Source organism: Chondrus crispus, genomic scaffold (assembly GCF_000350225.1).
Source record: "Chondrus crispus Stackhouse genomic scaffold, scaffold_522, whole genome shotgun sequence".
In the NCBI taxonomy this organism is placed as follows: domain Eukaryota; phylum Rhodophyta; class Florideophyceae; order Gigartinales; family Gigartinaceae; genus Chondrus; species Chondrus crispus.
The window spans coordinates 14,295-39,170 of record NW_005178505.1 but is presented as its reverse complement, the minus strand read 5'-3'; the positions used below and the strand labels follow the sequence as shown (position 1 = coordinate 39,170).

The window sequence follows — 24,876 nt, the reverse complement described above, 5'->3', positions numbered from 1 at the left end:
CTACGAAACACGTATACTGTACAGTAGTACAGCACTTTAACATCTGCACCACTTTGTAGAGGTCACCGCCTCGTTCAGCTGAGCCGCGATCCTGCATTCACACTCGACAGTACTACCATGTGTATGTGCAAAAAGCCAACGCCTCTGTGTGTCCTCCACATGTAACGATTTCATTCCCTGAAAGAAAAATTCCAAACTCTTCCTCCGCAAATCACTCTCGTACTTCCACTGCAACTCGTACCTTTTACACTGAAAACCCTTCCAAGGAGCACTACTGTACTCACATTACACATTTTCGTCGCGGTATCATCACAACAGCGCCTCGTCGACACGAGGACATAACTATCGTGGCTCGTTTGAACTGTGTGGCTTAGCGCTTCTATTTAACAACCAAGGGAAAAAACTTTGCTCCTCCCCATTTCTGGTCTCCATTGGCTATATGTACTTCGCATACCCACATCCTTGCAATCTCCATACGAGGATATTCTTTGTACCACCGAAAAATACCACTGTAACATATACCCTTCGCCCGTTTTGTCCCAAAAATTATGTCATCCCAGTTTCTCGCACATAGGCATTTAACCTGTATGCGTCTTTTTACCACACCGCATGTCGTGCGACATTGTCTTCTCCACCGAAAACAGTCTATCCGTCGCGCCCCCGTCCTCAACAATCTCGATCCCGGTCCAACTTCCGCTTTGTCTTTCCCCCTGATATCACCAATCCACCCACCACTAGGTTATATTCCATCACCCTTCCTTTCAATATTACCAATCCCCTTCGAATCTCAATCAGTGAAGTAGCCCCTCCTCTATGCCGCACACATTCCATTCTGTCGCGGCATTGTGCGCAAAGATGTTGTAGACATACAAAAAGAACGGCACCCAATGCATCACAAGACTACTGTTCCATACAAATCACCACGGTTACTGCCGGGTATCAGGCCCCAGTGTCACCCAGCGACGAGATCACATCTATGTCATGTATCAAGGATATATGTTCCTCGATCACTTCTGTTGTAGCCTTGTCCATGGCAATCTTGGAGAAGCCCTCAACACCATGTGTTTGAGATTCTACGAGATTGTTCATCTTGGAACTTTGCTGTCAAGACCGATCTTCGTGATCAGGACAAAAGGTAGTTCCAGCAGTGTCCGTGCGGTGACACTCACCAGATGGCAGGCATGCCCGCAATACATCTACTGCCTTGCAGACTGTTGATTGCTGCTCTTCATGAAAGACACTGTCTGCAATGACGTGGTCAACATATACAGGATGTTGTGCAATCTCAAATGACTAGAAATCAGCAAATCAGCACGAGTGCGTCTCCTTCGCAACACCATAAACACAAATGAGAGTGGAAAACAAGGACATGACTTTTCTTTGTGTTCTTCCAAAAACTTTGGGATCGACAAAAAAAAAAAAAAAACTAGGAGGTGAGCCAGACCTCGTGCTGCTGCCACCAAGGCCAAAGATGCGTTCAAGCGGGCAAATAGAAAGAAAATCTGTAGAAAAACGCACTGACGTGAAGATAAGAGTCAGCAATCGATTTCGAAGCGATGGGGTGTGTGGACTGTACGGCAAGGGCAGTCGCGGAAGTTCAGGTAAGCGCACGTCGGCGCCAAATCGTCCATTGGATCTCCACGAAATGCCAAGTAAGGAGTAGGCGTCGGATACCGTCGAACAGTCATCATTACATCGACGAAGCCTCATGGAAATGCTGCTACATGTCCACACACGCACGCTCACACACAATGGTGGAGTGAAAACATGGGAAATTCTACACACACACACAGTTAAGATGTGGGAAATTGTGGGGATTTGACAAACGTACCTGGCAGAGCAAGATCTCGCTGACGAGCCTCACATGCTCTAAGACCAGGTCCGGAACGACTAGAGCCGCGACCAGCGATCTGCGAGAACACCGCACGTGTGCGAGGGGAACTTGTGGCGCGATCTGTTGTGATGACAGGGGTAAAATTGCGTCGCGGTTGCGCGAAACAAAAGCGCTGGGGCACGGCACTGAATATGTCACAGTATGTACGACGGCGTCGGCGAGGGAAGGACTCGTGCGCCATGGAACAGTCAGTGACTTTGGCGCCCACGTCTCGTTGCCTCTGGTGCACACGTGGAAAACAGGTGCTACGTGTACTTCCACACAGGTATACGTGTTTATAGTTGATTCGTTGTACGTGTCAAGAAAGCATCGAGGCCGGAGGGATTCGTTTTTAACGGGGAAGGTTAAACGGGGACAATGCCGTTGCTTCCGCGACGGTCCTCGCCCGCGAGAGTAGAAGACCGCTTCCACATCAACTCAGGTGCTGTGCCCCTGGTATCCGATTTAGTTGCCCTCAAAGGACAGTTTGTCCCGTACTGCTATGACAGAGTCTACAGTGTAATTGTTCGTCGCAAGACTCTGCACAGTGTGCAGTGCACACAGACGCGTTGCTACACAGACGCGTTGCTACACAGACGCGTTGTTACGCGGTGCTCCTATAAACGCGGTGCTCCTATAAACGCGGTGCTCCTATGATCGTTCTTCGTGTCCTTCCGAGAAAAAGATCATTGTCTGTGTTTGTCAAAGGCTCCTCCAACATGCGCACAGTGCACGCAAGGATTGTTAGTGACCCTACATCGTCACCAGCTGCTTCTAGCGCTATGAGCTCAACCAGACGTGCCTGAGCTGGAGACAATACAGTACTGCATGTGGACTGCATTGCGCCGTCGAAGCAGAGAGCACGCATCCCTTTGCCTTTAATTCCAACCTCGCTACGGAGATCTTACTCGTACATCGCGCAATGTCTGCGAAGCCTGCCCATTCGCTTTGCCCATACACACTCATCTTCTTTTTCGTGTTGCGACCTTGCAACTCCATCAGTGCAACCACACTGGCCTGCGCACCCCTTCATTTACGACGCTGAATGTAGCACAACGCGCAGGTGGTACTGCATCTACTATGCGTCACGCAAGTCGAAAAAAAATTCAACCACCCTTCTCTGACTGAAGTAGCATCTATCAGTTCGAATGCCCAGTCGCGCATCACGATGAGTCCCCGTCGCCCTTTGGGATCATTAATCTTTTCACTGCAGGAAACTGCTTTCAATTAATACATAGCCAGGCCAGCCCGATTACGTAATCAACAAACTTTTTTTTTCCCACCAAACTCTAGTTTAAGCTTGTCAGTAGTCGCCGCTTTGCGTCATTGTGTAGGCGTAAGCAACCAACTGCCGCAGAAACATTCACGCCTGAAAAACGGCGATTCTTGAAATCTCCTTACATCCCTTTAGCCTCAGAACAACCCTTCGAGCCCTTCAGAGACCATGCATGCTTGAACATGATATTCCAGCTCTTCTCTCGGCACTGCCAAATCGCAGAGGGGACAATGCGGTTGAGACGAAGGTTTAGTCGCGACAAATCTGGTTGATCCTCCTGCTACTGGTTTAGAAGATGCCCCTGCTAAACCGTACGGTGTGCTAACTTCATCGTCTTCAGCGACGAATGAACGAAGATCCGCGTCGCTCAGGCACTTGTGCACATGCTCCTCCAACTTGCTTCTCAGTACGGATAGATCACAGACCGGACAATTTTCCATCCGCTTTCTCTTCTGCGCTAGGGCTCCGTGTGGCTTAGTGATGCTGCTTGTGTTGATCGTTGCGTGCGTTTCTTTGAGGTTGCCGACTGAATCAAGATGTGATTCGTGACGCGAACCCCTTTTGGCCGTGCCACCGGCGGGGTTTAGTCTATTGCTTCGCTCTGGTGATCTACTAGTCTTTGCAGGAACATGTACCGCCTCTGAAGATGCTGGTTCGCTCTGTTTAGATTGAGCTTGCTTGAAAATACTCTCGGGGATGACATAGCTGTTGCCCTTTCTCAAGTTCTTCTGGACGAGAGTTCTTTCAAGAATTGTTTCCACATTGACACCGTGTTGCTCGGCAAGTTTGTTAATCATAGTCTCTTCCACCAAGAGCCCATTCCCCACTTGACGCATCAGACGTTCTGCACCTAATCGCTGTTGCTCACAGGGAGATTCCTCTCGTGTGACTTGTTGCAACAGCGACGCTACTGCCGAACCCGGCTGTGACGCCTTATTGAATTTTCGTGATGGGACGTGGAATGCACCCAAGACGTCTTCTCGGTTAACATGGAGAGGATTCATGGAAAAGGACATTAAGAGATCTGTGTCTGGTATCATTCGCTTCAAGGCATCATACTGATTTCTTGATTGCTTTAATCGCAATGCGCTCTCCCACGAGTCGTGGCTTCGAGATCTACCACCATCTGCGAGGTCTTTCGATTCGAAAGAGAGCGTGTTTGGGATGTTGATTTGCAGCTGCATTCTGCCGCTGGCTTGAGAATGACCCTTCTCATCGTCCGAATCGGGAATGCAGATTTCTTTCGTAGCCTCGTCAGAAAACAACGCCGGGGAGAGACATCGGTCTAGATGATCGTTGAGTTCCAGTTTTGCAACGGGGGTGTTACATACTGGACATGACACCATCTCTCGCTTACTGTTTGAACTTTCTCCGGCGAGCATGCTATCAATGCGGCGGGTACGCATGACGCCTTTCGGTAGTTGTACGTCATTCTTCGTCGCAGCATCAATCGCCACAGCTCTTCGCTTGGGGGCCCGCTTCAGCACTTTCTTCTTCTTTGGAGGCTCCTTCGTTTTGATGAAGCTTCCGCCACACGCCTTCCGGTGACTTGGCCAAAAAGGGTCACGAGGAACGGGTGCTCTGTTCATGGCCCTTTTGATGACCTTAGTACATCGATTACATGTCCAATGATGCACACGGTGAACATCCACTTCATCCGTAAACGTATGGTAAGGAGTAATATTCGCTTTGGCCCCCATGACACGGTTTATCCGATCAGCATGTGCAAGAAACTTCGGGCCATGCCCGTCGACACCATCCCGAACTGCAACACCTTCCGTTATGAATAAGAATGCATGTATCATTTCATGAAGAAGCGTACTTACCAAATCGGAGCGTGGTCTAAATTTGAGCAATGGTTCACTCAAGGCAATTCTGCAACCTCCTGCGGCGCCTTTGAAAGTACAGGTACCGGCGCATAGGGTCATTCTCGAAGAATACTCGACAAACGTTGCCGTAATCTTTCCATCAAAGTGATCATAATTGAACTTGTTGAAGAGGTCATGGATATCGACAAACGGTTGGGAAAGCTCGTCTTCTTCCAAGCCTTCTTCCAAAACAAAGGGTGGCCTTTTTTCTGTCTTCGGCGGCTTTGCAGGGGTAATTGCATCAACGTCAATGATATCGTCGACACTGTCGTCGATTTCAATGACATCATCAATAGAATTTGTAGCTAGGTCGACATCGCGAACTGAAAAATTGCCTCCTGTCATTGCCTGGCAGCAACAACGCCAAGGAATACCTACCAGAACTGTTTCTGAACTGGTGCGGGTCTCATTAAGAAATAGTTGCCCTTGTCTTCAATGCAAGGGTTTATATAAGACGTGTGACACATCGATACATTCGCATTTCTCGTTTCAAAATGCGCTTGCCTCGCCCCACGTTAGTCAGCCTCGTCGCTATGGGCTTCTGCTAGAAGAAAGGCTTTCAATCGAGCCTCATTGTGGAAGAAGGCAAGGCGGATTAGAGACGCAACGCGACGAGAAGACTCTTGTGAAGACTCTTGTGAAGACTCTTGTGAAGACTCTTGTGAAGACTCTTGTGAAGACTCTTGTGAAGACTCTTGTGAAGACTCTTGTGAAGACTCTTGTGAAGACACCGCGCCTATCCCACGCCTATCTTGTGTCATACCGCGGTGTGCGCTGCTTCAAGTGGTGTACAGTATTTGTGAAGAGTGCATGGGTGCATTACAGTATCCCAACACCGCACCTTGAAAAATTCCGAAAAGAATGGTGAACAGTTTTGAAATTAATACGGAAAAACGGTCGGGCTTGTGATACCACCCAGTGCCCGTAGAGCATACGTACACCGTACAGTATTCCGTAATCGGATCATACTTGAGATATTTTTTGAAAGGTCATCCTGTACCAGGCTCGTACAGTACAGTATGATCTGGTACTACCAGCATCTCATCGAGCCGCCTCCAAATGAGATTAGTCTCTCGTAGTCTCTAAAATCGTTTGTCTATTGTTTTTGACTTTGACTGTAGAGTTGTTCCTAAACAAGCGCAGGAGTAGGGCGCATCTTTTTGAAGGGCAAGAGGAGCGAGTTCAGTGATACCCTCCTCGGCTGTTGACATAGTGAAACTGAAGTGACAAAATCCCCCAACACTTTCGCACTACCCTCGTTGCTGGAGATTTCGCATGTGGAAGAATGATATCTGCTTGGGTCGCCACCACCCCTTTTGCACCCTGTGGAACTGGAGCGGCACAAGGTACAAAGAAACGTTGTAATTTCCTGAGCACGAGGCGCAATGGTCTCCGTCCGCCGAATGCAGGTGCACCACGTCGTTCTCGAGGGGCACTGCGGATGGCGGATGCAGAGAGCGAGATCTTTCAATTGCCAATTATCAGTGTCGTTCACGAAGAGAACATGCTCTGCCCAGGCGAAATTCGGGATGTTGCGCTCGACTATTTTTTCTTCCATTCCATTTTGAATGAGGGTGGCACAATGTATGGCATCGTACATGCCGACGAGTGGGACCCCTCCGGAGAACGCAGTACCAGGGGGGTTGTTATGAATGTCTTAAGCATTGAAAATCTACTGCAGAACAGCAGCGCGGAAACGGGTCAGGAAGACCCAGACAAGCTTCTTCCTCGAATACTAGTCGGATGTAGATGCAGTGGCCGGTTTGATGTGCAGCGTGTGGTAGATGGAGTTCTCGCAGAAGATGCACGTCCAGACTCTATCGTCTACAGCCATGTTAATGCCATGTGTACTCTCGTGAGGGACTTGGGAGCCGAAAGTATTGCGGATCGCCAAAAGCTGGCGACATTAGAATGGGACGCATGGAATGCCTGCAGGGAAGTTGCCTCTCTTATAAGAAAGCTTGCCCCTCCAAAAGGAAAAGCTCCTTTAATTGAACAGGAGCTTTCTGTGTGGGCCCCGGCCGACTATGACCGAGATATTTCTGAGGGCGAGTGGGCAAAGACCCCCCCTCCAACGAGAGAGGTCTTTTGCCGAAGAGCAGAGTCGTTTAGTTTCGGGGTTCTTCGATGCATGGAGAGCGAGGGAGAAGTAATGAGAGAGGCACGGCTGACTACCAGTACTGTGCAGCGACTGGAAATGGCAATTGACATGGCGGAAAAGAGGCAAGCGTACGTGAAGGCTCAGCTCAGCCTAAAAAATACATTGGGCTAAAGGTCAGGTATTGCTTTGGTGCACCTCGACGCACAACAATCATCAAGTGCGGAGTATAATATATGAACATAACGAGATTAACAAAGTAGTATCCCTACAGCCCAGCCTTCCCACTCCCCAATGCCAGCTAGATGTGTCCGGTCGGGTGCGATCAAAGAGATTTTCAGGGCTTTAATGTTGGCTCTGGTTTGCATCTACGAATCAGGAATTTCTAATTCTACTCTACGTACTCCGACGGCAAAGTCATCGTTGACAAAAGGGCGGCCTGATTCAGGTTGCATTAAGTTTCACGCGTCATGTTCTTCAGGCTTGTAATCTCCGGTCTCACAACCGATGCGAGGAACGGGTGACGTCGTAGGTGGGCTGGGGTTGGCCGTTCAGTAGGGTCCCAGACCCAGCAGGTCTTCAAAAAGTCTCGGAGGACAGGACTCAACTTCTTGGGGATTGGCGGCATGCGAGCTTGTGTCATTTTGAAGAGCGCAACATGAGGACGCATGTTGTGATAAGGACGTCTCCCAGTTGCTAACTCGAGTACGGTGCAACCTAGGGACCAGATGTCCACGGATTTGTCATATGGCCGACCTTCGATCATTTCGGGCGCGATGTACCAGGGAGTGCCGACCAGTGCGTTTCCTGTCATTGTAGGGACGTCTACAGCGGAGCTCACCCCGAAGTCTGTTATCTTGATCACGCCATCGGGGTTGACAAGTATGTTGGCTGGTTTGACGTCTCGGTGAGTAACGCCGCACTTGTGTAAATAGTCAAGTCCATCCACAATTTGTTGTGTAATACAGGCGACCATGTGTTCTGGGAACTGACTTATCTGCGATATATGATCCGCTAAAGACCAGCCGGGAATGTACTCAGCAACTAGGTTGAGCTCACCGTTTTCTCCGAAAAAGCAGCCACGGTAGCTGACAATGTTCTTGTGATAGAGTCCATCCCAGATTCTTTGTTCTTTGATGGCCCGGCGCGCAGCTAGCTCGGCCTTCTTCGCAGCGTCTGGGGTAGCAGAGTTTAGGGGGTGGAAACGCTTCACAGCAACAAGCTCCCCATTTCGCATGTTTTTTGCAAGATAAACAGTTGCAAAACCACCGCGGCCGAGGGGCACTCCCATTTCATATACATCTGCACCATCCTCGCTCGAAAGAACACTGATTCCATCACTAGAGCTGGAAACGCTGCCCCCGACCATTTCGTTCGGCGGACGTGTGACTGCATTGCACACAGCTGACCAGACAGCGAGCACCCAGTTTCCGTCTCCTCCTTGTTCCTTGCCAGTGGAATCGATTACCTTACAACGGGGAATATCAGCGACATTATGAAAGTCATATGGGCCTTGTGGGACCCCTCTCCCTGCTATAGGACTGCAGCGTGCACTCTGCACTAACCGATTTTCGCTAGGGTCCGAGGTGGGTGCGGCGGGGATCTTCTCTGTTCTCGGCCGCCTCTGAACCCCATTTGTGCTTCGTCCAGCCACTTGAGTAGAAAGTACAGGAATTCGCGGAGGTCGGCCCTTCCTCTCTCTCTCGAGTCTCTCCCTGTGTGGTACCGGTCTCTTCACCGAAAGTAGTCTTCCGGACTGTCTAAATGCGCCAGCGGCAGGACTTTTCATATCTGGAACGCTGTTGGGGATCTGTGCGTCCTCCATCGCTAGTGGTCCAGCCTGAAACAGATACTCCTTCGATCTAGCTCCAAGACCTGCAATAGTCTGCGGAAAGTCGTCCTTCCTCTCTGTGCTCGCTTCAACCTTGATTCTTCGCCCAAGATCATACAGATGAGCAGTGCATCGACCTTGGCAAGTATCTTGGCGAATCTTGATCCCTATTTCCCGAAGCACTGATGCGCGGAAACCGTGCCCGCCCTGAGCAATGATGAGCAACCCTCGGAAAGCCTCTGTCTTTACCTGCTGCGGGTTTTTGCTCTCATCGTCGCCATACGCATCAATGAAGGCCATCACACCACCGCGGTTGATCAAAGCCTGAGAGGCCTCCTTACTTCCTACGCACAAGTTGCTCGTGGTTCTCAGCAAGTCAATGCTTAAAAGCGCGGCTTTCTGTGTTTTGATGCGGGCACATGTTGTCAAGACCCTTGCTACCATTTTCTCCGTGCCGTTTGCCGAGTTGATCGCCTCCCGTCCAATTCTCGAAGTAGCAATATTGCCCAGAAAGCGAGTCGCCTCCGACAAGATCTCCTCATCGTTGCTCATTTCGATAATCCTCAACATGATGGCAATGCAGCCCTCCGCAATGAGCAACATGAGCCACTTGTGGTCTAGGCTAAACTCGGCTAGCGCCCTGCACGCATGGAACTTGCACGCCAGGTCATCACTCTGCTGGGCGGCCTCGCTGAGAGCGGATAGGCCGTTATGCTTCCGGATGTAAGCCTGGAAAGTGATACCCCAGCGAGCAAAGTTGGCGAGGGCCGCGGCGCACTCGACGGCTTCCTCCCCTGGCTTACGGTGGACGGAATCTCTCAAGCACAGGGCAAGGAGCCGGACGACATCCGAGTCGCGGGCCAGGATAGTGGCGTTGCTTTCTGCAAACGCAGCAACGTTACGCATGGCGCGTGCTGAAAGGCGCCAGGCATCGCGATAGGAGAGGGTCTCACTCCCGGAGCGTGAGCGAGGCATAGATTTGAGTGCAGCCTCAGCGATGCTGGAAAACGGTGGGTGGATGAGGTGTGCAGCGAGGTGTGCGTCAACAGAGAGACGTGCGAGCAGCATGGCACAGACGCGAAGCAGGGAAGGGCATCTGTGGCCGAGGGCGGCGTGCAGGGAGTTGCGGAGCTTTTCGTCGGCGAACAGGGCCTGACGATCCGAGGGAGCTTTGGCGGCCGCTTCGGCCATGCGCTTGAGCGCAGACTTGAGGTGGGAGAGACGCGAGCAGGTGCCCGTTGAGGAGGCAGAGGAGGAGGAAGAGAGAGAGGTGCGCCCGGGGTTGGAGGGGACATTGCCGGAGGCGTTTTCTTTGTTCCGGACTGGGCGGGAGGAAGGAGCGGGGGGAGGGGCTGCCGATGAAGCATGCTGGTGGAGCTTGGGGGTGGGGTGCGGGTGCGGGTGGTGGCGCAGAGGAGGATTGCGTTGCGAGTTCATGGCTGTGGGGGGGGGAGAATTGGTTGAAGGCTTTGAAACTTGGGCGCCACCAGCCGCTGGCGGATGGGAAGGAGAGCTTATGTCGCAGGAAGAGGACATTGGTTTAGCATGATGGTGAAGAAGAGATGTTTATGAGTGTTTGAAGAGGTGATGCGAGGGTGAGTTGTAGAGTTGATAGAAAGAGAGCCGTTACAGAAACTTCCAATGCGCGGGTGATGATTGGGTGTATCAGCAAGCACAAGTCATCTGGCAGCGCATGACACATCATATGAGAGTGTGATTTTTAGGTAATTTTGAGGTATTCCTACCTTCTCGAGCTTCCCATCGCCTGATCCGTCATTGTCACCCCTTTGCAATCGTGTCGACATCCAACGGATCTCTTGGGCAACGGTCCTCCCCTCCCGCCCATGCCCTTCTCCGCGACCAGCGGCTCACGCATGGGCAGCGTGCTTGGTTAGGGGGCCCGCTCTAGCTGTGCCTGTACGCTATCCCCTACTCAATACGTTCTCGACAACGACTTTCTACTTGCGTTCTTGTCAAGTCTAGCCCCGCATTCAAAGTTCACGTTTGCAAAAAAGACGCAGAGCTACTGTATCTGTGTAATCTACTGACTTGCCTCCTGGGGGAGGACGACCAGACTCCACACCGCCCGCATTCATCGCGCCCCCGCTCTTTGGGATATGCTTGTAGACAAGTTTATCAACGGCACTGCACGTTACGCGAGCGAGATCTAGGCCACGCACTAGTCCACCCCATCGTCCACCTTTCATTCCATTCGATTGTCAGCTTGTTCTTGTTCTCTTCTCCGCCGTCCGAGATCCCACCAGCAGAATCGTAAGTATTCCATTGGGCCCAACTTGCGTCCCACCACTTTTGAATTTTTCCAATCCTTCACAATATCCCCCACATCCCTTGTCTGCTCCTCGCCCCCGCTTCTCAAAAACATCCTCCTTGGTTTTCCGACCTCCGCGTACCACTCCGGCTCCATCATTTCACAAGTAAACCCAAGATTCGCATAAAGTCGCTGCGCCCCATCATTCCCCGCCTCCACGTGTAGGCACACAGTTTTGTGACCCCATTCGTGCATCGCGTGCCTCTGAGCTGATCGAACAAGCACCGAGCCCACTCCTAACCGTCTGTATGGTGACGAAACTGCTAGATTCCCTATATACGGAGTTTGTTCCAAGGCACCGGGGTTTCCATTGCCCGCCGATTTTCTTTGTGCCTCTTTCTGCGCTTGTAGCGGCGTCTTTCGCACGTTTTCCTCCCATTGTCGTACCTCGTTTAACATTCCACTGGCGAGCAGACGTGGTACGTTCACCAGCCCCATTTCAATACATCCGATAACGCTTTCTGCAGTCAACGAACAAATAAAGTCAGAATCAATGCCACACAAGGAGCACAGCTGCCAAGACATACGCGCTTATTATAAACCGCTGGAACGCCTGGCACGCACCTTCTTCCTCATCTATAGCAACAAGAAGCACATGCTTCTTCGCCGTTTCTTCTAAAACGCCCTTTCGTTCCGGTTCAACTAGTCTTTTCGCGAGCTGCTCCAAAACCTCCATATAGCACAAATTTTCATACATTCCTTCAACCATCCCTAGCGCACCAACCTGTTGCAGCAACTTCAGCTCACGCAACTTTCGTACAACAGCGTCGTCCTCGCAGAAGGCACGCACCACCACCCGCGCCACGTCTCGCACATCCGCAGCTCTCGCACGCCGCACCTCGATGCCCTCCTGTGAGGTGGTCGTCGACACCATGCGCGCCATGCGCGCCGCGCACGCCCGAACAAATGGCCTTGAGCATGCTTTTCGGCAAAGGAGTCGCTTGGGAGAAGAGGAAAGCAGGCGCCAAGAAGGATTCACCGAGAAAGCGACGCCGCATGAAGCCATGGGTGGTGGGCAGTGGTAAGTGCGGACAGGGACTGATTCCCGGGGGATTAGGCTGGATGCAGATTGATTGCTTCTCAGGCGAAAAACGTTGAGTATCTTCTGCGGAAGGGCATTCGGTGGAGTCAAGTGTCTATGTCTCGTTGTTTTGCTCATTCCGTGCATGTCTGTGGCGAGGAGACTTGTTCTCACTGACCGACTGACCCTGGCCTTTCGATCATCACATGCAAAGGCTCTATATTTTTCATATAATTAGGCTTGTTCTTGTACACGTGTATCATTGGGCTCAGAGCGGATGCGCTGACCACGGAAACGAGAACAAGACTTTTTGCCTCCGCCTCTATCCTCCAAGATTGTGTTGCTCTGGACCAAGACAGCTTTGCCGTCAGACCCGCGCTTCAAGCAGGACAAGGTCGTCAGTTGGTTGCAGGAAATTTTCGTTCGTGCCTGGAATGACTTAAAAGTCCCTTGTTTCGAGACTCTTTTTGGACATAAAAAGGGATGACCTTCGACGTAGAGCAACGCCTTTGTCCCACCGGAAGGCGACATGCAATGGCCTTCTGCGCACCACGACCTTTGCCTCTCCGCAAAACTGGAGTATCCTCCGTATCATTTCGCTGTGCAATATCGAGTCCAAAAAGTGATTCCAAAGAAAAAGTGTCACCATCCATCGCCGACAAGCCATTTTCCACCTGGGCGACGTCTAACAAAATTGACATGTCGGCCGTCTCATTGACAAAGGATAAAATAGAAGCTTCAGGAACCGAAGGGCTACTTCGTGGAATGACGGCCACTACCGCTCTGAAGAAGGGCGACCAACTGATTTCAGTGTCTCGAAAACCCACCTTGCAGGTAACCTCGCTCGATGGAAAGAAATCACCGATTCCAGAACAAATATCAGGAGCAAGTTGGCAAAAGCTTCCGTGGTTTGCAAGGTTAGCATTACTACTCTTGAACGCCAAAATAGATCCTGAAAGTGACCTTCAGTTGTGGATTGAAAGGCTTCCAAAGTCATTTGACACTCCGTTTCACTGGTCCGACAAGGAACTGCTCGAACTTCAGAATCAGAAAATGATCCAATCCGTTCATGAACAGCGAAGTCTCTATAGGAGGCTTTACAACGAGATAAACGGAAATGTGGACAATGCGCTGGCAAGAAAGTTGAAGTACGATGACTTTATCTGGGCTGTAGAATGCATTCGAAGCAGGGCGTTTTCGGGGCCCTTAGAGGTGGCCCCTTTCAAGGAAAGGATCAGCCTGGTTCTTTTCATCATCGGAAACACATTGGCATGGCCGGCGATACACTTGTTACCATGGCAGAATGCGCTCAACGGTTCGTTTCATCTTCCTAAAATATATGTCTGCTTTCCGCGGCGTTTTGACGCGCTTTAAAGAATCCCAACACGATCACTGACATTTCTAATCTGCGAAACATGCTCTGTTTGTGTGGGTAAACGATCACGTCGAAGGAGGATTAACGGCCATGTTTGCAATGACTATGTATGACATTCTGACGCCAAAGATTCTAAAAGTCGTGCGTGGATTTGAATTAAAGCGCTACGCAATGACTCCGGGAATCGACATGATGAATCACAGTTCTACCGTAACTGGGAAGGCGGAGGTTTCGTACGAGTACTTCTCAGAAAAATTTGTTGTACAGGCAGGCGAGGACTACGAGTCCGGTGATCAAGTGTTCATCTCGTATGGGGCTCAAGGCAATGACGCTTTTCTACAGTACTACGGTTTTGTCGAAGAAGGAAACTCTGCGGAAACATATACATTCGGAAGAGAAATCGAGCAGGTCTTGGGGGTGCCGACAGGCTCACTGGTTGCAAGGACAAATTCTGGATTCGACGATTCATCTATCCGAGCAGTGGCAAAGAAACTGGGAGGCAGTAAAGAGTCAGCTCGAAAAGTCTTGGCCGAACTCTGCAATGCTGAATTGAGCGGTATGGAAACTAGTCTGGAAGAGGATTTAGAAATCCTGAAGCGCGACGACAGAAGTGACCCTCGTTTGCAACTTGCTCTCCGATACCGAATTGAGAGGAAACGATTGCTTATGGCTGCAGCGCAATGACTTGTACATACTAAAGGAGTGTTTTTTTTTTTTTTTTTTGCCGTAAACAACACTAGGGATTAGTTCAGTCCTCAACCATGGGCCTGCTTCTCAAAAAAGACCTTGAGAACGTCACGAGCACGGCTTATCTTGATGAAGACTTCTGTGGCATCCGGATCTGGCGTCTTATCTGGATGCACGGGGGCACATCTTGTGCGATACTGGGAGTTGACTTCCTTCATGGACGGAGGAATTGCTTCAAAGCCAAGAATCTCGCAGGCATCCATGACCGTGAAAGCAACCTTGCCCTTTTTCTCATTGAATTGTTCAATTCGTTCGAGATATTGCTTGGTGTAATCCTTGACCCATTCAATAGCACCGTCATGTGCGTAGCGTTTGCAGAAGCCGTAACGAACTCCGTCACGATACTGCATCTCGGTCTGAACATTACCGGTGTCGTAGTAAGTACGCCAGTGGCCCCATTTCTTGCAGGACATAGTGACCTCATCTTCGACCCAAAAGACCGATTCCGACTTTAGCCTTTGGTTTGGCCAGAAATGCTTGCGATATAGATACGGCTGACCAACGGCAAAGTGGACGTCAACACGACAGACTCCATCGATATCAAAGTGCTTCTCCTCAATCATGCGCTGGTATGGCATGCCGTTTGCATCGACACGGTTTTGATAAGTGCGAAAGTATCGGGCCATTCCATTGTCATGGTATTCCTTCTGGTTCACAAGACGGCCGTCGTCCTCGTCCGAGTCAGAATCATCGTTGTCAGAGCTATAGTTGAAAAAGGTGATCTGCTGCTGCTTGCGAGTGATGACGCGGGCAAGCTGGAGCTCCTCGAAGCCCGTCTTGTCGAGGTCAAGCTTGTCTAGTTGAGCTTGGACAACTTGCTGATCGGTTGCCTCGGAATCTCCATTGATCTTAGCTTTGTCGAACATGATTTGTCGTTGCGAGGTAATGAATGCAAAAGAAGTGTACCAGAGAGTGGGAAGGAAGTTGTATGGGAGGCGAGAGGGATGAAAGGTGCAAGAATGTGGTACAAGGTCAGGAGTCACGAATCGGAATGGCTGGGGTAAGAGTCGAGTATGTGGCGTATTTAAGGTGGGACGGACTCGCGACGAACGATAATATGGGCTGTATTCGGTACTAAATAAAGTATGGTTGGTACACAGATATGAGTCGGCTACGCTCAACGGGATGTATGATGGATGCGCGTTCAGCGAGCGAGATGGGGTGGTGTCTCTGTTTCAGCATGCCGGGTGCGCACTGGGCGCGGCATTAGTTCGCAAGACACAGGCATTGTCTCGTTGTTTGAAGAACGGCTGTCGCGCAAGATTGGGGCGGTACCATTGTTTTTGGATACGCTGGGGGGGGGGGAGGGGGGGTGTTGCATTGGGGGGAGGCGGAACACGCGCCAGTAACATATTTTTGATTGCAGTAGTGCTGGCTTCGGAAGAGAGAGTGTGACAAGACGCGCTTTGAGCCGCACACAAGAACAAGACACATGAACTGCACATACGAACCGCACACAATAAACTTTTGGACACACGACGATCGTGAATTACCGTACTTCTAACTCCGTTGCGAACCCAGACTGTTTCAGGCAACGGCATTCTGCCAGATGCCGACCCCTCGCTCTGTGCGCCGGCGCCTTGCATCCAAGGACAGATCCTATCGATTTTTTTTCCCCCAGAAATTCCATCATTTCTGCTACCTTCCACGCTTTCTGTACGCGTTGCTCACGACAGAGGCAAAATGTTGCAGCGGGCGGACGAGGTGGCGGATGATGGGTGGGGTCATGCTACAGTAAGTCGGAACTTGAAGAATTAAATGTCTGAAATGGAAAGCGACTACCCTTCGAAGGGTAAAGCCCTACGACCGATTTCGAGTCTCGCCATGGTGAGAGACGTGAGAGACCATGCAATCGAGAAACTCATCGGTGTTGCGAAGGACTTCTTAACCTCAACATCTGTTCCCTCTCGCCCCGCTGGTCGCGAAGAGACCTCCCTTCGATATACACACCCCGCAAATCCCTACCAAGTGCCTCGGCTTCTTCGCAATGGACATACTGTACGTAGAGCACGTGCATGCTGGCATCTGTTTATTTATCACAAATACGGTAAGCACTCCGGCCTTGCCTTGTCTCAAAGGAAACTGACTCAAGTCCACCACTACACTACAGTCCATATCGCTCAATAGTGCAGTACCGTGCCACGCGGTAGAATACTGCACTATTGGCGTATTGCAATACTCAAGGGGAGGATCTCGAAAAATCACTTTTACAAAGTGGTTTTATTTTAACAAAAAAAACCCGTCGCAATTGATTGTCGAACTTTTGTTCTCTATTGAGCGTGATACGCTTGCAGCAATGCACGCCTTGCTTTTCTAAGATGCATAAACGTGTCAAAAGTCGTGACAAGCGGTTTTGACCTGCACTATTGGCGGTTTGCACTACTCACAACTGCACTATTGAGGAGATACTCTCTGTACCTTGAACTGTTCATGTTCAATAACTTGCTAATAACAGGCTAATAACATACCTCACCGACCGGGAGCGCAGCAAAATCTGATGCTACAGTAGTCTAAAAGTTTACCTCTAATCCGCCTCTTGCTTCCTCGATGCAATCCCTACATGCCCACCGCCCCTACCTTATACTACTGTACTCACATCCGCGGTCCTTGGCCGCCATCCCTCTCCATAACCATAGAGCAGACACCAGCTGCCACCGGCCGACAATGCGACCGTTCGCAGAAGAAACCCTTTTCGACTCCTGGTCTGCCCTTCTCTACATCCGCCACAACCGGGGTCTCACCTCCTCCGGGCTTCATCCAGCCTCTGCAGGGCTTACAAAGCGAAAACCCTGCGCAGTGCGGTAGACTCTGCGGCGAATAGCCCTCGGTTCGCCCACTTCTGACCGTAGTGGCAGTTGCATAGACCACGACGTACGCCCCCCCACTTCGGATACTGACCTCATACCCCTGTGCCCCTCAACCTGCGTGCCTCGTGTTCTGATTGTCATCTTCATCTCGACGCTGTCTCTGTTATGGTACTCGTGGACACAGGCCATCCTTAGGAAAGGATTGTCCCGTGATCTTATGTCGTCAATTCTTGCTGTCGGGTCTTCCTCGTGTGAGGCTCTCAGCAGTGCGTGCGTCCACTGCGTGCCGTTGCCCACGTAGTAGCGTTCCGGGCCGATGCAAGCAAAGCCAGATATCTTACAGTCATACCCGCTGACTCCAGCCATCCATGCGTAGTTCCATGCTGTCACAAGCTTGGCAGTAGACCTGAACCTAGACTTTTCGAAGTCCTCGTGACTGACTTTAACTTTCAGCGCGTATGGGTTGTTGTCACCCAAGGCTGTAACTGGCAGTATCATCACTGGGACACCAGGCGCTCCCAACACTTGCACATCAATGTCAAACTTGCCCGGCTCAGTCGCACTTTCGACCATCTTGTAGCCACTTTGGCGCGTTTGCCCTGCTCTGGTTTTCAACACCAGGCCCGTTACTCCTCTGGGTTCAGAATAACCCGGCACGTAGGTATATCCTGCTGATTCGCTCGTCACTGGTACATACTTCCGGACCGTTTCCGCTGCAAGTAGTGACATTTGCTGTGCAGGCCGGACTAACTCTCCCCTCGTTGAGTGAATGTCTTCTGGCCAATCCTCGTTATGGTATCTCATCACTCTAATGAACATCCCTGTTTGATAAGCCTGAGTGTAGATCACACAAGCCAGCAAGTACCGTTCATAGTTAGAAGTCACATTCTCGAACTCTCTAATCCCGCCGCCAGTAAGGCAGGCAGGCATGTCAGAGACAATCTCTGGAACACGCCCCCGGCAGCTACGGAACCGCGGTAGACGCACTTCCCTACGCATGACTACATGAGCTAGCCCCTCAACATTATCAGCAAACATCGAGCATGAAACTCCCGCCAGTATAGTCGAGGCTACACTAAACTGTTCGTGCAGCCTGTTGATCTCCACGTATGCTCTGAGTGTTGAAAGCACTGCCTTGCTAGTGAACGTCGTCTGCACTTGTGCCCCCATGAGATCATTCTGGAAGTACTTCTCCAACCATTCGTTCGTGGTAAATGTATTGTCCGTGCGGAACACCACTGTCCGGTCGGTTAGTACAGGCAAGTCAAAATCGAGCAAATACCTCGTAGATCGCCGCCACTTGCACATCATGAAATATAAGATCATGCACTCCTCCTCCGCTAGCCCCATTGCGTTGACGACTACAGCATCATCGTCTATCAAGTAGTTGTCTCTGATGATCAAAGAAACTCTAGCCTCCTTTTCGCGTGGCACAGGCAGGAACGTCGCCTCCTCCGGCTCAGCTGTGCCAAACTCTTCGTTCATGGTATTTAGATCGATAGATACATGGCCGTCGTTGTAAATATCGATCTCACCCTTAAGCGTAGATGCACTGCCCAAATCGTTCTCCTTCAGCTTGAGTAACATCCCGAACCTCATGAGATTAACCATTAAAGCAACTTGGTTGTCGCCTCAGGAACATCGCATCAGTTGATTCGTGATCACGCCAATGTTGCTGGACGGCACACCAGTCCAAGTGCGTACTGGGTTTAAGACCTGCTTCATACTGACGTCCCCCTGGGGCGTTAACATGCCGATGTTGAACCCACTGTAGTCACATACCCCATCAAACAATTTGCCGCTCGACGCGCCAAGATATGTCATCTGCTGGCGCATGTCGAAGAATCGCTGTTGAATGGTACCCAAACCAGTGAGCTGAGCATTCACTTCTCCCACCATGGTGAACATCTCGTTAACGTGACCATATTCGATCCCGGGCCTGTGATTCTCGATAAATATGTCCGATATGAAGGTGTCCATATTGAAGTATTATAATCAATTCGCGGTAAGGGGTTTGATAGTGCAATTGGCCGTACGTCAGGCTCCCGCAAGGCTTGAAGAATTCCCCCGCCGCCTCCCAATGCATCATGAATTGTACTTTATGTCAGTTTGTCGCTTGCAATGTGGTTGGAGACTCGTTTCTAAAATAGATCCCTCGCAACGGCAAACAGCAACGCATTTCCCCAAATTCATCCGGGCCAAAAAATGTGATATTCGAATTGCAAAAGCCCGACGAAAAACTGGGCTCATTTGCCACATACGTACTGTAGACGCTAGAGAACCTGGCCATGTTTGTCTGCTAATCGGAATTTGAGCGTCCTTGCTGGCACTCATTGGTGTCGTGAAACGGCAGGTGCATCCTATTTTGGAATCCCTGTCTGCACTGCACGTAATGAGAAAGACATAAAGCAGAGGAGAGGAAGGTGAACACAAAGGAGAAGAAGTAAAGATATGAAAAGGAAATAGCCCGGCGATGTGGGAGTAGATGAGTGAGAAAGACGGAAAATACTGTGGTTGTGGTGGAGGTCAATGGACGAAGAAAAACGAGAATCATGCGCCTTGCGAAGCTATGTACTATGCTGTAGAGGAAGAAGAGTGTAGGGTGATCGCTTAAGTTCTTCCGCTTCACTTTTCATCTGGTGGCGGCGGAACTCTTGTCACGGATTTTAATACAGAATACTGCAGTACCAAGGGTACTGTGTGCAGCGTCTTCCCAGCGTGGACAGATGCAACATATCGAACATCAAATCTCCTGAGAACAGCATATTTTCAGAGGCAACGGCTGATATCTCTGAATCACAAGAACACCACTTTGATTGTGGTCGTTATAAGAGCGAGCAACGAGGGAGGCCGAACTTTGATGGACGATTGGATAGAAACAAGAACACGGCGGCTCGCCAATATAGTTCAAAAACGCTGCTGTGGGCCACAGAACCGCCTCTATAGTCGCGTAAATGCGATTTCCCTTGAAACAAAGTGCTGTTCATTGACAGCATCTCACGGATCTTGAAGCGAATGCCTCGAATTTGTTCACCACACATGTGCAACCACCGCATCATTCTTTGAGGACGCTTTTGAGTGTACCATACCTCCTGACCTCAGCCCATTTTCGCTAGACTACAAACCAGACGACTAGAGGTACCATCGGCCATTTCGGGATGCTGTGCTCTCGGTTTGCGGGTATCTAAGTGTGTTGTTAGCATGACGTCTATTTTAAACATTAGCCTGATCTTCTCGTGAAAAATCGCAACCTTGCTTCGACGAAAAGTTATTCTTTTAAATACACTCCTGTTCTGGAGGCACATTCTAGTAGTTTTTTTAATCCAGGGGGTCTTGAATGACTGTAATTGCCATCATACCCATCAGAGCAGTCACATACTATAGCACAACTCTGGACGAATTACTGCAAATTTCTATTCTCTGCAGAATCGCAGATTTCTTTTATGAAGCGTTCGATGAGCGGGTTGAGCTTTCTTCAAGGGGTTTCGAGTGAGGTGAGAGTAATTGAAATCAAGTGTCAGAATGATCACAACAATCGCAGTTACCCATCTGAGTCATGATTCTAGTAGGGGATAGATCTCAAACAGATTGATTCTATTTTTTTAGAACGGTAGTCCTTAGCCATATTTTATTTGTGGCAGGAGCGTGTATCCAATAAGTTGAGGTAGTATTAGATGTTGTCTTCATTAGCTTTAACAGCATTCATACCCCGAGAGCGTAGCGTGCTATTTACTCGAGTACTTGACTCGTTTCATTTCTATCTAAGGACAGAATTTGATCCAAGTCTGAGCCATAAAAGTTACCCCTTGTGCATAAAGCAACACACTGTCTCATGTTTCCATTATCCTGACATTAAATATAGATTTCCTCATAGTTTTTATCGGGCATTCATAGTTATTCTTCCTTGGAGTCTTGTTCCATTCGATAGAATTTTCTTTCTAATCCTTCCCTTGCGTTAGATTTCTATTGCATTTTGATAACCAGGGTGAGAAAGGAGAGCAAGTGTCGGTTCGGCAAAAACACGTCAACAGTTTATATGCGGTGCGAGAAGATAGACTGTCATTTCTGCAACGTGGCATATGTGTACCAAATGGCCCAAAATTTGAACTGAAAAAAGAGTTGAAAGTAAATGTTTGGACACCTGGTGTAACGTGGGCTTGGCGAACGGGCCTTCTACGCCCCCCCACTGTAGTGCCCAGAGCCGCTGGCCAAGGATGCGCTGCATGGAGCCAATTGTTCGAGCCCCGCGTCCAGAGCGGTAGCGTCATTGCTTTGCCGTCCTACGCAACCTTCCCTTTTCCCCATCCCTTCATCCTCATCCGTTGGAGTGGTCCCCATTTCTATACCCCGTAGCTAGCTCCCTCTCATTACCGGACAACGGGTTCTTCATCTAACCCACCCCCTCCCTCAGCACTTCCCACCTGCTGACCTGCACCGTTCCGCCCTCTCACTCCTGTTGCCGCCGCAGCTGCCAACTTCACACTCCTTCTCGCGCATTTCGTTCACATCAGCAACCCATAATACATCATGGGACGAGGCGGATCCGATGACCTCGGCACTGTCAAGAAGGGCGTCGTCCGTCAGGTCGCAGGACCAGTTGTGACGGCCGATGAGATGGATGGTGCCGCCATGTACGAGCTTGTCGCTGTCGGCAACCTCAAGTTGCTCGGTGAGATTATTCGCCTCACTGGATCCTCGGCTACTATCCAGGTCTATGAGGAGACAGCCGGTCTCACAGTTGGCGATCCTGTTGAAAGAACTGCTGCTCCACTTTCAGTCGAGCTTGGACCAGGTCTGCTTGGAAACATTTTCGATGGTGTCCAGCGCCCGCTCCAGAAGATCGCCGAGTTCACTCAAGACATGTTCATCCCAAGAGGTATCTCCGTCCCTGCTCTCGATCGCACAAAGCAGTGGGAATTCACTCCGAACTCGGAGATTGACATCGGCGATCATGTCACTGCCGGTGACGTTTTTGGTACCATTCCCGAGACCGCTCTCCTAGTCCACAAGCTCATGGTACCGCCGAATCAGATGGGTACCGTGACGTGGCTTGCTTCCGCTGGATCCGTAAGCTGCAGTTCGCCCTTCATTACCACCCTTGGATGTTCTATGCACTAGTGTGGTCTGTTCCCTAGATTTCGCTTCTCACAGGCATCACACTCTAACCACTATCTCATCCACTTTTTGAAATGTGATTTGTTTGTGCGATAACAGTATACCATTGAGGAAACCATGATCAAGATTGAGTTTAACGGAGTCGAGAAGAGCTACAACATGATCCAGAAGTGGCCTGTTCGTGAGCCGCGCCCGGTGACTGAGAAGTTGCGTGCCAACACCCCACTTCTAACCGGACAGAGAGTCTTAGATGCCCTCTTCCCTTCTGTCCAGGGCGGGACCTGCGCAATCCCGGGCGCGTTCGGTTGCGGAAAGACTGTCATTTCCCAAGCTCTCTCGAAGTTCTCCAACTCTGATTGCATTGTTTACGTTGGATGGTATGTCGGCCCTTGTTTTCTATCGTGCAGTGCGCTGGCTTAGTTTGAGTCGTTTGATGTATTGTTTTCTAACGAAATGCCGTCACCTTCTGTGTTATGTTCAATCTATGCAGCGGGGAGAGAGGAAATGAAATGGCTGAAGTCCTGAAGGATTTCCCGGAGCTGACCATCAAGGTTGATGACAAGGATGTATCTATCATGAATCGTACATTGCTTGTCGCGAACACGTCCAACATGCCTGTGGCTGCTCGCGAAGCGTCGATCTACACCGGTATTACGATCTCAGAATACTTCCGCGACATGGGTATGAACGTAGCTATGATGGCGGATTCTACTTCTCGATGGGCTGAAGCACTCCGTGAGATTTCTGGTCGTCTCGCTGAAATGCCTGCTGATTCTGGGTACCCCGCGTATCTTGCTGCACGCCTTGCGTCTTTCTATGAGCGAGCTGGTAAGGTGACATGCATTGGAGGTCCAGACCGGGAAGGTTCTATTACAATTGTTGGCGCCGTATCTCCCCCAGGTGGAGACTTTTCTGATCCTGTTACGAGCGCCACCCTTGGTATCGTACAAGTGTTCTGGGGTCTGGACAAGAAGCTTGCACAGCGCAAACATTTCCCGTCAGTTAATTGGTTGATCTCGTACTCCAAGTACCAAAAAGCGCTTGAGTCGTACTACGAGGCCAACCATCCGGAATTTGTTTTCTTGCAACAATCTATTCGTGAAATTTTGCAGAAGGAGGATGATCTGATGGAAATCGTGCAGCTTGTCGGAAAAGATTCACTTGCTGAGAGTGACAAGGTCACACTCGAAGCGGCAAAGATCATTCGCGAAGATTATCTTGCACAGAATTCCTTCACAAGCTATGATCGATATTGCCCGTTCTACAAATCTGTTGGGATGGCGAGAAACATCATTCACTTTTACACTCTTTCTAACAACGTGATAGAGGCAACTGCATCCTCCGAAAGTAAGGTGACTTTTTCATTGATCAAAGAGCACATGAGCGACTTGCTGTACAAGCTAAGCAGCATGAAGTTCCTTGAACCGGCGGAGGGAGAGGAGGCCGTGATGGCTAAAATTGATGCCGTGCGAGATGAGTTGACGGCCGCATTCCGCGATGTGGAGGATCTTGCCTAACTGTCTTACACGCACCCTATTGATTGATTACACCTATTTTCGGCGGAAGACTCTAGAAGCATCCACCCAGGCTAGCTCAGTAACGCTTAGTAAACTTTTGTTTCTTACCCCGTGGAAGTTTTTAGTCGTCGCAGGGGTACTGAATTCATTTAGATCGAGGTGAGGTGTCTCTGACGCTTTCACAAACAGGAGGGAAACTGAAAGTTGCTCTAATCTTGACATGCGCACAACAGTGCAAAAAAAGTGTACGGTGCGGTAGTGTCCTTTGTCTTCGTGATGTTGCGGTGTTCTCCCGCTTAACTGATCATACTTTGACGATGTGTACAGTACGGCCGTTGAGAATTCTCGAGACAGTATGTAGAGCGAAACTCGAATATAGTTGACTCTTTCAAGGCATTTTTCAGTTCCACTCTCGTTGGCAGTGTTCCCTTCACAGCGCACCCCCAAGAAAGCTCGAAGCAGAGGTGAAGTCACAGACAGTACAGACATGTCTGTGACTTCACCTCAGCTTCGAGCTTTATTGGGGGTGCGCACACTCCAGTATGACTGCAGTATAACTTGCTCCCCAGCTACAGTACACAGTATGCTTCTGAACGGATCACCAGTGGTTGTTGTGAAATCGGCGCATTGCCGCGAGTGTGGACGTCCACTCTCACAACAATACGCAGATCTGTCGGCTCACCCTGGAGCTTTCCTCACGGCGCGAGCTGGGGTGCGTTCGCTGCCAAGGAGGGACGACTGGCATCGCAAGGGGGAATAATAGTCGACAGGCACCGTGTGGACGCACTACAGTGCGGCCTACGCATTAGTGCCGCCCCCATGCGAGACCCCAAAAATGTGCACTATTGGGAGACGGCATTAGTAAGTGAAGTCGTCACATCTGTCTGCATACACTCGGTAATTAACGCCTGCTTGCTCCGCGTTGGTTCTCTGTCGTGTTTCGCAGTGAGAAGTGCGCGCTTTGCAGACCTTAGATTCGATAGAGCGTCTGGAACTTGGCACTTAGTCGCCAAAAGTTC

General features: G+C 50.2%; 10 protein-coding genes; 4 read left to right on the top strand and 6 right to left on the bottom strand.

Annotated features, from left to right (window-relative positions):
* Positions 1–439: 439 nt before the first annotated feature.
* CHC_T00000441001 (hypothetical protein) lies at positions 440–574 on the top strand. Its single transcript, XM_005710062.1, has one exon. It carries the CDS (start codon positions 440–442, stop codon positions 572–574), a length of 135 nt encoding a protein of 44 aa, XP_005710119.1.
* A 2,524-nt stretch (positions 575–3,098) lies between these two features.
* Positions 3,099–5,362, bottom strand: CHC_T00000440001 (hypothetical protein). XM_005710061.1 is given in 2 exon segments: positions 3,099–3,286; positions 3,287–5,362. The coding sequence occupies 1 exon segment, from the start codon at positions 5,360–5,362 to the stop codon at positions 3,287–3,289; it is 2,076 nt and encodes a 691-aa protein (XP_005710118.1). The 3' UTR covers positions 3,099–3,286.
* A 784-nt stretch (positions 5,363–6,146) lies between these two features.
* Positions 6,147–6,575, bottom strand: CHC_T00000439001 (hypothetical protein). The gene has a single exon (XM_005710060.1). It carries the CDS (start codon positions 6,573–6,575, stop codon positions 6,147–6,149), a length of 429 nt encoding a protein of 142 aa, XP_005710117.1.
* Positions 6,576–6,599: 24 nt separating this feature from the next.
* CHC_T00000438001 (hypothetical protein) lies at positions 6,600–7,482 on the top strand. XM_005710059.1 is given in 2 exon segments: positions 6,600–7,289; positions 7,290–7,482. 1 exon segment carries the CDS (start codon positions 6,600–6,602, stop codon positions 7,287–7,289), a length of 690 nt encoding a protein of 229 aa, XP_005710116.1. The 3' UTR covers positions 7,290–7,482.
* An 87-nt stretch (positions 7,483–7,569) lies between these two features.
* CHC_T00009501001 (Serine/threonine protein kinase) lies at positions 7,570–10,137 on the bottom strand. The gene has a single exon (XM_005710058.1). The coding sequence runs from the start codon at positions 10,135–10,137 to the stop codon at positions 7,570–7,572; it is 2,568 nt and encodes an 855-aa protein (XP_005710115.1).
* A 925-nt stretch (positions 10,138–11,062) lies between these two features.
* Positions 11,063–12,001, bottom strand: CHC_T00000437001 (hypothetical protein). XM_005710057.1 is given in 4 exon segments: positions 11,063–11,149; positions 11,150–11,736; positions 11,840–11,984; positions 11,985–12,001. The coding sequence occupies 2 exon segments, from the start codon at positions 11,982–11,984 to the stop codon at positions 11,150–11,152; spliced, it is 732 nt and encodes a 243-aa protein (XP_005710114.1). The 5' UTR covers positions 11,985–12,001; the 3' UTR covers positions 11,063–11,149.
* Positions 12,002–12,018: 17 nt separating this feature from the next.
* Positions 12,019–12,273, bottom strand: CHC_T00000436001 (hypothetical protein). The gene has a single exon (XM_005710056.1). The coding sequence runs from the start codon at positions 12,271–12,273 to the stop codon at positions 12,019–12,021; it is 255 nt and encodes an 84-aa protein (XP_005710113.1).
* Positions 12,274–12,279: 6 nt separating this feature from the next.
* On the top strand, positions 12,280–14,418 carry CHC_T00000435001 (hypothetical protein). The gene is made up of 4 exons (XM_005710055.1): positions 12,280–12,286; positions 12,778–13,611; positions 13,748–14,173; positions 14,372–14,418. Exons 1-4 carry the CDS (start codon positions 12,280–12,282, stop codon positions 14,416–14,418), a joined length of 1,314 nt encoding a protein of 437 aa, XP_005710112.1.
* Positions 14,419–14,426: 8 nt separating this feature from the next.
* Positions 14,427–15,284, bottom strand: CHC_T00000434001 (hypothetical protein). The gene has a single exon (XM_005710054.1). It carries the CDS (start codon positions 15,282–15,284, stop codon positions 14,427–14,429), a length of 858 nt encoding a protein of 285 aa, XP_005710111.1.
* Positions 15,285–21,752: 6,468 nt separating this feature from the next.
* CHC_T00010260001 (Vacuolar-type H+-ATPase, V1A subunit) lies at positions 21,753–23,857 on the top strand. The gene is made up of 3 exons (XM_005710053.1): positions 21,753–22,292; positions 22,440–22,717; positions 22,831–23,857. Exons 1-3 carry the CDS (start codon positions 21,753–21,755, stop codon positions 23,855–23,857), a joined length of 1,845 nt encoding a protein of 614 aa, XP_005710110.1.
* Positions 23,858–24,876: the final 1,019 nt, after the last annotated feature.